This window comes from Mobula hypostoma, chromosome 5, assembly GCF_963921235.1.
Source record: "Mobula hypostoma chromosome 5, sMobHyp1.1, whole genome shotgun sequence".
NCBI lineage: Eukaryota > Metazoa > Chordata > Chondrichthyes > Myliobatiformes > Myliobatidae > Mobula > Mobula hypostoma.
In genome coordinates, this window is record NC_086101.1 from 159,686,224 (window position 1) to 159,701,274 (window position 15,051).

General features: G+C 39.1%; 1 protein-coding gene across 1 annotated transcript in view; it reads right to left on the reverse strand.

The window, feature by feature from the left end:
* Positions 1–8,844, reverse strand: part of LOC134346327 (low-density lipoprotein receptor class A domain-containing protein 1-like) — a 29,524-nt gene extending 20,680 nt beyond the window's left edge. Inside the window, exons 1-2 of the mRNA XM_063047676.1 lie at positions 8,738–8,844; positions 2,947–3,028 (exon numbers count right to left, since the gene is read on the reverse strand). Coding sequence (XP_062903746.1) covers positions 2,947–3,028; positions 8,738–8,770 — 115 coding nt within the window. The 5' untranslated portion in view covers positions 8,771–8,844. The remainder of the gene's footprint in view (positions 1–2,946; positions 3,029–8,737) is intronic.
* Between the last annotated feature and the right edge of the window lie 6,207 nt (positions 8,845–15,051).

The following is a 15,051-nucleotide window of genomic DNA, read 5'->3' on the forward strand; positions in this document are numbered from 1 at the left end:
TTCCTCTATGTTATCACTTCAGAGAATTGTCCTGGGCTCAGCATGTAAGTGAAATTATGAATAAAGCACGGCAGCACCTCTACTTCCTTAGAAATCTGCGAAGATTCAGCATGATATATAAAACCATTAGAAACTATGGATGTGTGGTGGAGAGTATATTGACTGGTTGCATCATGGCCTGATATGGAAACACCAATGCCCTTGAATGGAAAACCCTACAAAAATGAGAATGTGGCCCAGTCCATCACGGGTAAAGTTCTCCTTACCATTGAGCACATCTACATGGAATGCTGTTGCTGGAAAGCAGCATCCATTATCAAGGACTCACTCCACCCAGGCCATGTTCTCTTCTTGCTGCTGCCATCAGGAAGAAGGTATGGGAGCCTCAGGACCCACACCACTAGGTTCTGGAACAGTTATCAACTATCAGGCTCTTGAACCATTGGGGATAACTTCAATCACACCCATTACTGAACTGTTCCCATAACCTATGGACTCATTTTCAAGGACTCTTCATACATGTTCTCAATATTTATTGCTTATTTGTTTATTTATTATTATTATTTCTCTCTGTTTTGTATTTGCACAGTTTGTTGTCTTTTGTACACTGGTTGTTTGTCTGTCCTGTTGGGTGTGGTCTTTCACTGATTCTATTCTTGGATTTACTGAGTATGCTAACAAGAAAATGAATCTCAAGTTTGTGTATATGACATATATGTAATTTGATAATAAATTTAATTTGAGTTCGAGTTGAGGTGAGGGAAGTTATCTGCGCTGGTTGAGGAACCTGATGGTTGAAGAGTAATAATTGTTCCTGAACCTGGTGGCGTGGGACCTGAGATGACCATACCTCCTTCCTGATGGCAGAAGCAAAAAAGCAGCATGGCCTGATAATGGACAAAATGACAGGCATTTGGATGATAGAAAAATGTAAGGTTATGTAGGAGAGAAGGGTTAGTTAGATCTTAGAGCAGGTCAACACACCACTTTGGGCTGAAGAGTGCGTACCACACTGTACTATTCTATGTCCCATATTAATTTCAGTGCAGTGGTTTCCAGTTAACTAGGTCATCGGTTAATTTTGGCAGCTGCTAATTTGGGATAATTCTTAAACAATAAAGACAAATCAAGGAATTAGTTGGGATTCTCTTTGTTTATTTGGGACACTATGCTGCTTAATTGGGACAGGAGACGTCACCAAACAGTTTCCATCTAGCATCAGTCGTGTGCACATCATGTGACCATTAGACACCACACTGTGCTTAGAGCACACAGTTCATAAATAGCATCATTTGCTTGTGTTCAAAAAGCAGTGATTTTTTTATCACTGATAATCAGCGAGTAATAAGCAGTAAGACAATTCAGAACTATTTTGTTTTCTGTTGTTTCAAACATTTAGGTTTGGAGAGGCTTCCGAGAGTGAAAATGAAATGATTTCACTACTTCAACAAATTAGCAACTACAAAAGATTTGAAAGTATCAACAATCACTTTAAATGTTACAATGAAAATGAAGTTATGGAGGATGGAATCATCAAAAGCATTGTTTGAAGGCAGTCCATTATCTGCATTAGGTGCCTGCATTGATTTTGTTCATTCAACATCAATCAAAAGGGCACAGCAGCATATATTGGATTAATTCCTCCATTGATAAGTATTACGATCTAGTGTTCTAGTACTGTAGCAGTTTTGGCAGTCATCTAATTAGTTCTGTACTTCATTTAAATACACAATTTGTTACTTAGTGAAATGGTACATCTTTTTTTATACCTAAATTTAACTAGTTCCATGAAACTTTAGCTAATTGGGGCAGCCGTTTAATGGGGCCTAAATGTATTGGTCCCAATGTGTCCTAATCAGCTAGAATCCACCGTATATAAAATTAATCTGGAAAGGTGTTCGCCATTAACATCTTCTAAAAATAGGTTAAAAAATGGGGCTGAAGATTAATCATTATACCAGTTTTTCACTCAAATTTTCTTTCACCATTCCCAAAATATTAGATAATAGTTGTCCTGATGTAAGTGCTATGGGTATTTTGCAACCCCTTCAGCAGGATGAAGCAACAATCTTCCAGTTTTATTTTGTGTGAATACTATGGTCACATTGGGTATCAGCTCTATAGTTATAATGATGTGATGGAAAATGAGATACATTTTGAACTGTGGACAACTTGCATAGTAATCCTCTGAGAGATTGTTGTTTTCTTTGGATCCACTTAATGTTTCTATGTTTCTTTGAGGAGAGAGTTATTGAGATTGTGGTGGAACAAAAGAGAAGGTTCTCTTTAGATCCTTAGGTTTTGAATTGAAGCTGAGGTGATCTCCATTTGGCCCTCTGTAAGAAACCTTGTTAACTGAGTTTAGTGAGTTCCCAAAGATCCATTTATGAAAAAGATACTCAGTTCCATTTGTTGCTTAATCAGCAGTCACACTCAGAAAAGCTTTAAATACATTTAGCGGCAGAAATTTAAATCAGTAGTGTGGTAAAAATTAGGAAAAGTTGAAGTAAGTATCCAGCTTTAATCTGCTAGAGTTAGTCTCAGAATTTCACTTCTCATGAGAAAAATACAAAATTCTGGTTTCCAGATCCCAATTAACATCTCTTTGGCACAGGGAGGCAGTCAATAACGTGACCTCTGCTGGAAATCAATCAAATTCTGATATTGGAAGAAGACAAGATCCTGCTTGGTTATGATATTTTCATACCCAGTCAGCCTTCCAATATTCCCTGTTACAGAACGTGTATTTGGGTCAGTTACCATATGCTACCGAGGTAAGAATTAAGACCACCATGGAAGAGGTGAGTACGAGAACAGAAAAGGAAATCTGTAAAAATTATATTTTCAGATCTGTAGTATATAAACATTTATACAAAGGCTTGTTATGTTACAAAATGTACTTCCACAGTCCTTTTTCAGAAAACATGGAAATGATATACAACCTACCTTCCTGTTTATCATAAGCTAAAGAAACTTGGGATCCCAGATGAGAATATACATCAGATGAAACTGAAGTCACATCGCCACCCTACAGGGGAAAATTATTGTTATTTAGCATGCAGGCTTTCGTTAATTTGGTTCTCTTTGTCCTTAAATATATGTCAGTAGTGTTCTGCTGCGTTACTTGCAGAAAAATGGATTTAGTACTCAGAGATTTTTCATCTCACTCCTTACATTCTGTCACCCTTCTCTTTTCAACTTCTCTGTTGCTCCATCTCTTTAACTATATTAAAATTGGTTTTGTTTGAAAGTGGTCATTCAAATACAGAGTAAAGTTTCAAAATGTTGTCTTTCCGCTCTTCAAGGAACACCTGCTGCTTATGAATCCTTTAGGCAAACATAGAAAGCTATTAAGATGAAGAACACTTGAACAACCCATCATTCCAGCCATGGGGCATTCAAGAAGTGACCTAATTGCACTTGTGAAGGAGGTACTGTCAGGTCAAATTAGATGGCTTGAACTGGAAATGGGATGGACAAGTAATTTGATATAAAGAATAATGAAGGAAAATCAAATAAATTGTAGTGCCTTAGATTCTTGACAGACATGTTTATTGGAATAGGAGTGTGGCAACACCGCAGTCTGATTCAGATACAAGACCATAAGGCTATAAGATATAGGAGCAGAATTAGCCATCTGGCCCATCGAGTCTGTTCCGCCATTCAGTCATGGCTGATCCTGACAACAGCCATGTCTACCGTTCACTGCTGTGGGGAATTGTTGTTAGAACAGTACATCCACTGTTGTGATGGCATTGGGTTTGCTGACTGCAAAGTTCTAAACTCAAACAAAGATCCTAAACCCTATCCAATATATATAGCTACGTACCATTCAAAGATTAATTCACTTCCCTGTTTGTCCTCCACAGTGGATTTAGCTGCCAATACCCACTATTTGAGTGGTTGACCCCCCCCCCCACCACACTTTACCAAGGAAGAGATACTTCCAGCGAATAAAGTAGTTCAAGCACCATTCAGTTATTTCGGTGACACACATTTAGATTTAGATAAACTTCTTAAAACACACTTAAAATTCATAGATGTTTTCTATCTTATAAGACTTCCAAATTGAAAACTATTTCTAAAAGATGAAGTGTTTCAAAGTATTTCCAAAGCACAGATACAATTCTTATAAGTTAAAAAGACATGCCAACAAGTTGCAAATGAACAATGAACCTGTTGCAGAAATCAAAGGCAGAATAATGGATTCTAGTTCACCCAGTCTTTCTGTCATTCTTCTTTTTGTTCACTGACCCTTCCTAAGAAACCTGATTGCTCTTTAACATTGTACTGTTTTATTGCAACTTGGGTAACTTCACACACGTCATATTTTTTCAGACACCTTCTTGCACAGATAGCCTAAAAGCTTCTGGGGATGAGATTCCCAGATACCCACAATTAATGCTGAGAATGCTGACTCTGAGTACATAATTCTTCCAACTATTGATATATCAGCTATTTAATGTCTTAAGTGATACTATCAATCTGGTTTGCAAGCTTCCTTGAACTATATAATTTAGCCAGAGTTGTCTGGTTTGATCCAGGCCAATTAACATAACCCCATTCTTTAAAACTCCGTCTCTTGAGCAGTCACCCTTGTGCTGTGGGCCAGCATTCTGTGCTACATAGATGGTGCTATCTGTTTGCAAAGCTGTCCTTTTAAATTCAGACTGATCATTGCTTGGCATCTACATCAAGAACTGAAGACTGGCTCCCATTTATGACAAGAAGCTGAACAAAGAATATTGGTTGGCAGTTTACCTTACTCAAAAACAATTTGACCCCTAGAAGTGTCCGCTACTATGTTAGAAAGCTGAGCTTAGTAGCAGGGACCCTGGCCCTGGATAGTGAATATCCTGCACACTGTCAGCACCTTCTGTAATGAGTCTGAATTTTTAGCAGAATATTTTAAAACCAAATAGGAAAATGAATTTGGTTGAAAAGAAATAGAAGTAAAGGGTTATTCCTATTGTTCACCATTTTAAATGTCTAATTTTAAATATTTGTGCTTGAAATAATTATTGGGGGTGCCAAGGTAGCATAAGTGATTTATGTCAGGCTATTACAGCTCAGACTGTTGAAATTCAGAGTTCAATTTCAACGCCATCTGTAAGAAGTGTGTGTATCCTTCCCATGAATGTGTGGGTTTCCACCAAGTGCTCTGATTTTCTTCCACAGTCCAAACACATACCAGTAAGTCAGCTAATTGGTCATTGTAAGTTGTCCTGTGATTATGCTAGGGTGAAATAGGTGGGTTGCTAGGTATTGTGGCTTGTTGGGCCAGAAGACCCTGTTCCACACTGTATCTCTAAATAAAATAAAGTGGGTTTCAAATGACACAAAAAAGATTCCTGCCTGGTGTGTAACAGTGGGATACACTATTGATCAGAATAAGCATGTTAGTGTATAACGTTGGACTACAGTGCTTATAGGTTTGTTAATGTTCAATACTTGGAAAAATGCTGGTGGATCCAGTATTGTGCTGGTGTATAGAGATCAGCCATTGTGTACGTTGGATACAAATGTGCTACTGTATAACATGGGCTCACAGATAAGTTATCACATAACACGAGGAAGTGAGTCTCTCACTGGCATTTCCGATGGAAACATTATGCTGTGCACTAGAAAAGCTCTTTTAATGACCAGGTTCAAACGCAATGATTTAAGATTCTTTAAACTGCCACTCCTGGTTCAGCCTCCCTCTCAGATATTACTCTTTTCCTAGAGGCATGCACAGGACGCCAGTGATTGAGGGATTGCCAGATAAAATTGATTGTGGTTGTTGAGGAGATTTGTTCGGCTCCTTGACTGAGGGGAGTGGGATGTCCTCTGGGAAGAATGATGCCTCTGAATGGCTTGGAGTATTGCTCTTAAGACTTTGCTTTTGAAAGCAACAGTGTCCTCTTTGAGCATTACAGTGTTGTCAAGACAAAGTCAGGTTTCAGGATTGGTGACGAGCAGATTCCATGTTATATATTTTCCCTTCTTTAGTCTATTCAATAAAATTTCATACAACATCCAAGCTGTGACCAGCTCCCAGGATCTTCTGTTATACAGTGAAGCTGCACAGTCCCATAATTACTTCAGCCACGATGAATCGTTGTTGTTTCTCTTTGTGAGTGAATCAGGATGCATTTTTTTGCCATTTTCTTAACATTTATCTATTTTTTTCCCATGAAACCCAGCATGGATGTAAAATATGCAAGCAGCCAGCTGATTTGAACCCCGAACCTCTTGCCCTGAAGTCCAGTACTGATACCACTACACCACTAACCATAATGAAAGATTGGGGCTTTCAATTTTCTGTTGGTCCTGGGTCTTAATAAATCCTAAACTGCCACTAACTGATGTGTCATTGTTCCACGTGGGTACATTGTTCCAGACATGTGCCCTAGCAACACGTTGTGCGGTTAAATGATTAAGCATAATTTCATGACATCACTTCATTGTTTGTTGAATAATGGAAACAGATTGAGGGGAATAGTTAAGCATCTTGATCATTCCTAAGAACTATTTTCATTTATTGATCTTTTATGACAAGGTTCTGCTTTGCATTTCAAACTTAAATATTTTCACAAAATTTCACTGGACAGTTTTTTGTAAGAGCTTGAGTTAAATCTGTAAAATGAGTACATTAGCAAATTCCTGACAATACCAGGAGGTCAAGCTTCAATAAGCATCATGTTTGGCCTCCTCACAGCAGTTTAAAGAGGAGAATTTAAATTACACACATCTAAGAAGCTTAGGCAGAAGAAGGGGAGGCCATTTGGCCTCTCACGCCTGGCCTGTTATTCAATAGCATCATGACTGATGTTTCTCCCCATCACAAGTGACCTGCATTAATCTCAAATCCCCTGACCCCCTCAATATTTTAAAATCTGTATACCTTATTCTCAAATTTACTTATCACTGAACCTCAGCAACTGTATTTGATAGACAATTTGAATATTTACCATTTCTGGGTGAAGAAGTTTCTTCTGGAATTAGTCCTGAATGTCCAATGCTTTATTTTGAAACTCTGGCCCCTTCTGGACCTGACAGTGGGGGTAACATTATTCCCACATTTGCTGCGTAACTTCCATAAGAATATTGTGTGTTTGAGTGAGATTGCGCTTCATTCTTCTAAACTGAAAACATCACCAGAATAATGCTTCATCTGCATTTCCAGAAATAAATCTGGCCAATCTTGGCTGCTCTTTCTATATTGTAAGTACATCATTCTTTAGACAGGGAGACCAGATCTGCATACAATACAGTATTCCCGATGCTTATCCATAAAATATCCTTATATCTGTTCATTAACCAATCTTCAATTTATGCCATTATATCTTCATTGTATGCTGTCTACTTTTGTTTAGAGTTGTGACACGTGATTGAAGAGTTTCCTGGTTCCTTACCTATTCTGCTAGTCACAACCTTTAAAAAAATCAGTAGCCAACCATGATATAAATGGAGTAATACATTGTCTTCATGGGCAATGTACAGTACTGTATTGTATTCTAACCCTCTTGCAAGAAAAAGGATATTGTTCCATAAGTCCTTAAAATTGCACGTGGTACCTGCATGTTAACATTCAGAGATTCAGACATAAGGACAGCCAGATCTCTCTGAACACACAGTTTTCAAACCCTCAGCATTTCTTTTTCTGCCTACGTAGATGATTTTACTTTTCTCCACGAGATTCCATCCGCTATTTCCTTGCCCAATCACTAAACCTGAAGCTTCTCTGAATCCTTCCGATTGTCCTCGACTATCTATCATAGGAAAACCTGGATATACTACATTGCTCCCTCATCCAAATCCTTGACAGAGATGATGATCAGCTGGGATTTCTGCAATATCCTCTTCAACCAAAAATGATCCTTAGATTTTTTAATTAACCGATCTTAAAACCAAGCCATTATATCTCCACTCTGTGCCCTCTAATTGCTGAAGATGCTGTGTCACTTGATTGAAGGTCCTGTAAATGTCCAAGTATACCAGATCAACTACCTATTCTGCTTGCAACAACTTTAAATTTAGTGGCCAAACGTGATTTCCCTCTCAAAATCCATGTTGACTCCGCCCATGTTCTATAGTGTAACATGACAACTAAGACCTAACCCTTTTAAATAGATTGCAATAGCGTTTCCTTTCTTCTGACTTCGGGGATCGTAGGAGTTCCCCACGATTTTAATTATACCTGACGTCTTTTCTGGATTGGGATCAAGAAGTTACCAAATTCCCACTTCACCAAATCGGATATATGAGGTGCTTTATCACAGAAAGCAATTGTGAACGATGGCACTATTTTGTTAAACTTGGATTGTTACATTGCGGAACGCAGGTAAATTTACTGCGTTATCCCAAGCTTTAATCTTTTATGGAATCAACATTCTGTTGGCGCTAATCTTTTAGTAATTGAATTTAAATCCATGCAGTAGAAATGTAAATGTGCCACTACTTTAATAAAAGGAAGTTTTACGGCAGGTGTAATATTTGTGAAAAGTAACAAAGGTCGTTTTTATCACCATATAATTGTGGACTAACTAAATGCACCATTGGTTTTCTTAGTTAATTTATGAAAGGTATATTAACGGCTTTCTATTCTAAGGACTGCTTTAATGATAATTTTCACGAAATTCCTCGCTTTGATACAAGAGCAACACACATTTGATAAACTGTTCTAGTATGTGGCTACCTTCCTTTACGTTTGTAATCTACATTTCCAGGATACGTTGGAATACCCAGTTCTTACCTTGAACCGTGAAGGATAGACTCTGCTTGCCATTTTCCTTTTGCTCGGCCTTGTGTTCTAAAAAATATAATACCAACGGCCAAGTTTTCGCCGACCTGCAGGGCTGGAACTGTTTTAACCAGACCTAACTCTAGGACCAGGAACTTACTTCTGTCACTCAGCAACGCGTACAATAAACACATCGGGGAAAAACAAAGCTTAAACGATCAAATATCCTTATATCTGAGTCTGCGAAATAGAAAATCTCGATGCCTCCAAAATTTGTGATTAAAAAGAAGTGCAAATTCAATCTAGCTAATTATTATCAAGTTGTCTACTCATTATCATTTGAAGGTATCGCCAGCATTGACATCAGACAGCACTGAACCACTCGCTTGACAATGGTTTTACCAGAAACACTCAGATGCAGATCTTCAGCTCTGCTTTGTATGAAAATGAACCAGATCTAAATCCTAAATATTTCTACACAAGTAGATGTAAATCTGGATGCAATGAGAATGAGGGAAAAGGTTTCAGTAGTTTGAGTTGTACCTCTCTCTCTCTCTCTCTCTCTCTCTCTCTCTCACACACACACACACACACACACACACACACACACACACATACACACACACACTAATGCACACACAGACAGCTCTATCACCTCAGACCATTGAGGAAGTTTGGTATGGGCCCCAAATCCTAAGAACTTTCTACAGGGGCACAATTGAGAGCATCCTGACTGGCTGCATCACTGCCTGGTATGGGAACTGTACTTCCCTCAATCGCAGGACTCTGCAGAGAGTGGTGCAGACAGCCCAGCCATCTGTAGATGTGGACTTCCCACTATTCAGGACATTTACAAAGACAGGTGTGTAAAAAGGGCCTGAAGGATTATTGGGGACCTGAGTCACCCCAACCACAATCTATTCCAGCTGCTACCATCCCGGAAAAGGGTACTACAGCATAAAAGCCAGGACCAACAGGCTCTGGAACAGCTTCCTCCACCAGGCCATCAGACTGATTAATTCATGCTGACACAACTGTATTTCTATATTATATTGACTATCCTGTTGTACATAATATTTATTATAAATTACTATAAATTGCACATTTAGACAGAGACATAATGTAAAGATTTTTACTCATGTATATGAAGGATGTAAGTCAATTCAATTGAATTCACACATGCTGGGGTAATTAAAAAAAGATCCCCAAAATTAATGAATAAGGGTAGTTCAAACAGAAACTATATTTCTATTTATCTTGCTTTTACTTCTCCTGAGACAAGTTTTAATTCAATCCCACTTCTCTGGATTTCATGTTTTTTCTAAAAAAATCTGATAATTTAGTGTGAATTTGTCAAAATTGCTCCTAAAATCCACATGGTCTACCTAAAATGTGCTGCAGACATACACACATACTCATAATATCCTCACAAAAATTCATTTAACCAAAGTGCAACAAAAACCTTATATTCATGTTGAATGTCCCGGATTTATAATATACCTTTCTAAAGCATCGGCTCTGTCAGAACGTTTTTCCCAGTAACTTGCCCACCATTACCATCAGGCTAGTTGGAAGGATAAGAAGAGAAATCCATGACATGACAAAACGTGGATTCCTTCCCTCATTTCGCATTTCATGTAATCTAAACATTTGTAACAAGTGTTTTACTAAAAGGTTGAGGCTTTAGTTGAAAATTGGTATTGAATTCTTTGACTAATTTTGGTCACTTACATAATCTAATAACCAAGCTTAAAAGTTATGATTCTAGTTTTTTTTCCTGTCAAACCATATTGAACAATGTATAATTAATTTTTAAAGAAAACAATTGATTACACAAACTGTAAATTATCCAGCGTTATTATCAATGTACTGGATTATTATAGATTACAATTTGTAACAAGTATCCCAAAGAAGTTGATAAAGAGCATCCTGATGTATGTAACTTTGCTGTCCAGATGTTGCAGCGTTTAATGAAGAGGACAATGAGATGGCATTTGCATGACAGTGCCAGTGAACCACCATTGTGCAAATGTCATCTGTGGGTTACATACAATACTTCTAAATATACTTTCGAATTACTGTCACTGCAATCTGCAGCATGTAATTTTCCTTAAAGTAATGTACTTTTAAATCAACTTAATGATCTACAGATTTCACGATCTTCTGCAGACCAAGCAGGTATGCCACCTTTAAGTGGACAAGGGTTCATCACCATGGCCAGAAGTGAGGCCAGGTCGTTGGGGGGGGGGGGGAGTGCTCCAAGTCAGGCTGAAATGCAGAGGGATGAGATTACCTTTACCCAGCATCTTGTCAGCAAATGTGCAGTCGCTGGAGAGCAAAACTGAGGGCCTGAGGACAAGATTGCAGCATCAGAGTGATTGAGAGATTGTTGTATTCTATGTTTGAGCTAGACGTGGGTTTCTTCCAGCACACCAGGTTAGTGATTGGACCAGAAGGGTTCTTGATTTACAGAATGGACCGAACTGCTGATTCAGAAAAGGCAAAAGGTGGAGGTGTGTTTTTCATGATAAACTCTCGGTGATGCTCTGATGTGGTGGCTTTATTGAACTTGTGTTCCCCCCAACTTTGAACATGTAATGGTCAAATTCCATCCATTCTATTTACCTAAGGAGATCTCCATAATCCTGCCAGTAGTTTACATACCACCAGTGGCCAACTATAATTAAGCGCTTGAGATACTGCATTTAGCCATCTCCAAACCAGAAACAATCCATCCTGATGCATTTCAAATCATAGTCAAGGACTTCAGCCAAGCTTATTTGAAGAAAACCCTGCCCAATTTCCATTGGCACATAACTTGTAGCTCCAGACGTTCCAACACGCTAGACAACTGTTATACAAAGATAACAAATGCCTATCGTCCCATGCCCGACCTCATTTTGATAAATCTGATCAATTTGCTGTTCTTCTCCTACCTGAATACAGGCAGAAGTTAAAGAGCAAAGCTCCAGAGATTAGGACAACAATGAGGTGGTTGCAGGAGACAGAGGAGTGTCTACGAGATTGCTTCAATTTGGTTGATTGAGCCGTGTTCAAGAACTCATCTGTGGATCTGAATGAATACACCATGGCCGTCACAGACTTTATTAAGACAGCTGTAGATGAATGTGTCCCCACAAGATCATTCAGTCTTCCCCAACCAGATGCCCTGGATGAGATCTTCAATCCTTTAAGGGCCAGATCAGAGGCATTCAAGACTGGTGTCCAAGAAAGTAACGAGAAGTCCAGATACAATCTCTGGAAAGGCACTTCATGGGTGAAGCGGAAATTCCGGACTAAACTTGAATCAACGAAGAATGCTTGACAGTTGTGGCAGGGCTTGAATACTATCACCTCTTCGTGACACAGGTGACAACAGAGCTTTACCTCCAGATGAGCTCAATGCCTTTTATGCTTGCCTTGACCATCAAAACTTAGGGGAACTGTCACAAACTCCCACATCCCCAATGATCCAGTGATTTCAGTCTGAGGCCAACATGTGAGCAGCCTTCTGAAGGGTGCACCCACGAAACAGCATCCGGCCCTGATGGAATACCTGGTTGAGTACTAAAGAACTGAGCTGATCAACTAGCTAGTGCTCAGTGAGATCTTTAACCTCTCGTTTCGGCAATCTGAGGTACCCACCTGCTTCATGCAGGCTTCAATTACGCCTAAGATGAACATGGTAACCTGCCTCAACAACTATTGTCCAGCAGCACTTATATTCAATGAAGAGGTGTTTTGCGAAATTGGTGATGAAATACATCATCAATACCTGAGACACAACTTGAATCCGCTCCAATTTGCCTACCAGAGCCACAGATTCACTGTAAGGCGTTAAGATATGAGGTTTAAAACTCAGCTCAGGATCAGGAAAGTCTCCTGGCAGATTAAGTGTACTGATAGCCAATTTGAAAGAATAAGCCATAAATGTGGACCGCAAAAAGTGACATTTAATGTAAATGAGTGGTAAATGTTGAGAGGAAAAGCTGTTCATGGTAGCTTCATTTGCAAATCCTGTGTAGTCTTAACGCCGTGGACAGTTTGAATGCTGAATTGAAGAGGTATAAACAACAATTAATGTGGGAAAGACTGGAATGCAGTTAGATGACAGACATCATTGAATACTTGAGGGAAATAGAAGATCGAAAATTGGTTAATAATTAGAAGGAATTAGTGAAAGCTAGGCCATATGTACAAAGGCTGATAGCAGTTCTAGAAAGCAGAACTAGTCTGAAAGTTAAATGATCCTGTTAGCAAAAGCTGACCCATTAAGTTGCAGGACAGAAGTGTGGAGATGTAACATATTTCTACAATTCGTTTGATCTTAAGATAGTCAAAGACAGCTTAAAAGCAAAAGAGAGGACATATAATAAATAGCAAAAAGTAATGGGAAGGTAGACGATTGGGAAGCTTTTAGAAAACAACAGAAGGCAACTAAAGAGCCATAAGGAAAGAAAAGATGAAATGAGAAGATAAGCTAGCCAATACTATAAAACAGGATGCAGGAAATTTTTGGCAGATATATAAAGAATAAAAGAGATGAAGTGGATATTGGATTGTTGGAAAATGACTCTGGAGAGGGAGCAATGGGCGACAAAGAAATGGTGGATGAACTTAGTAAATATTTTGTGTGTGTCTTCACTGTGGAAAACACCAGCAGAACGCCAGAAATGCAAGAATATCAGGGGTCAGAAGTGTCATTGCTATATTAAGAAGGTGCTTAGGATAAGTGTCCTGAACCAGATAGACTTCACCCCAGGGTTCTGAAAGAAGAAGCTGAAATGATTGTAGAGGCATCAGTAATGATGTTGCAAGAATCACTAGATTCTGGAATGGTTCAGAGGACTGGAAAATTGCGAGTGTCACTCCACTCTTTAAGAAGGGAGGGAGGCAGAAGAAAGGAAATTATAGGCCTGTTAGCCTGACTTCAGTGGTTGGAAAGATGGAGTCTATTATTAAGGATGAGGTTTTGGGGCACTTGGAGGCACATGATAAAATAGGCCAAAGTCAGTGTGATTTCTTTTAACAGAAAATCTTGCCTGACAAATCTCTTGGAATTATTTGATGAAATTACAGGCAGGATAGATACAGAAGAGTCAGTGGATGTTGTTCATTTGGAATTTCAGAAGGCCTTTGACGGGGTGCTTCACATGAGGCTCCCATGGTATTACAGGAAAGATGAGTAGAAGATTGGGTGACTGGCAGGAGGCAGAGTGGGAATAAAGAGAGTCTTTTCTGGTTGGCCTAGTGTGTCAGTGTTGAGACCTCTTCTTTTCACGTTATATGCCAATGATTTGGATGAAGGAATTGACGACTTTGTGGCCAAGCTCATGGATGATACAGATAGGTGGAGGGGCAGGTAGTGTTTAGGAAGCAGGGTGTTTGCAGAAGGACTTAGAAAGATTGGGAGAATGGGCAAAGAAGTGGAAGATGTAATATAGTGTAGGGAAGTGCATGGTCATGCACATTGGTAGAAGGAATAAAGGCGTGGACTATTTTCTAAATGGGAGAAAATTCAAAAATCAGAGTTGCAAAGGGACTTGGAAGTCCCTGTGCAGGATACCCTAAAGGTTAACTTGCAGGTTAAGTTGGTGGTAAGGAAGACAAATGCAATGTTAGCATTCATTTCAAGAGGACCAGAATACAAAAGAAAGGATATTATGCTGAGTTGTTAAAAGGCATTTGGCAGACCTCAACAGAGTACTATGAGCAGTTTTGGGCACCTTATCTAAGAAAAGATATGCTGGCATTGGAGATGGTCCAGGGGAGTTTCTCTGGAATGAAAGGGTTAACATGTGAGGAGTATTTAATAGCTCTGGGCCTGTACTGACTGGACTTTAGAAGAATGGGGGGGGGGGCAGGGGTCGTCATTGAAATCTATTGAATATTGAAAGGCCTAGATAGAATGCATGTGGAGAAGCACTATTCTATAGTGGGGGAGCCTAGGACCAGACGGCACAGCCTTAGAATAGAGTGATAACCATTTAGAACAGAAATGAGGAAAATTTTCTTTAGCCTGAGGGTGGTAAATTTGTGGAATCCATTGCCATAGAAGGCTGTACAGGCCAAGTCACTGGATGTATTTAAGGTGGAGGTTGATAGGATTCTTGATTAATCAGGGCATCAGATGTTACAGGGAAAAGGCAGGAGCATCGGGTTCAGAGGGATAATAAATCAGCATTGATGGAATGACTGAGAAGACTCGATGGGCCAAATGGCCTAAATCTGCTCCGATGTCTCACAGTCCTAAGATGATGGCAATATACAAATGTTTATGAATATACAGTAATAACGCTCTCAAATCAACACATTTCTTTGCTCAT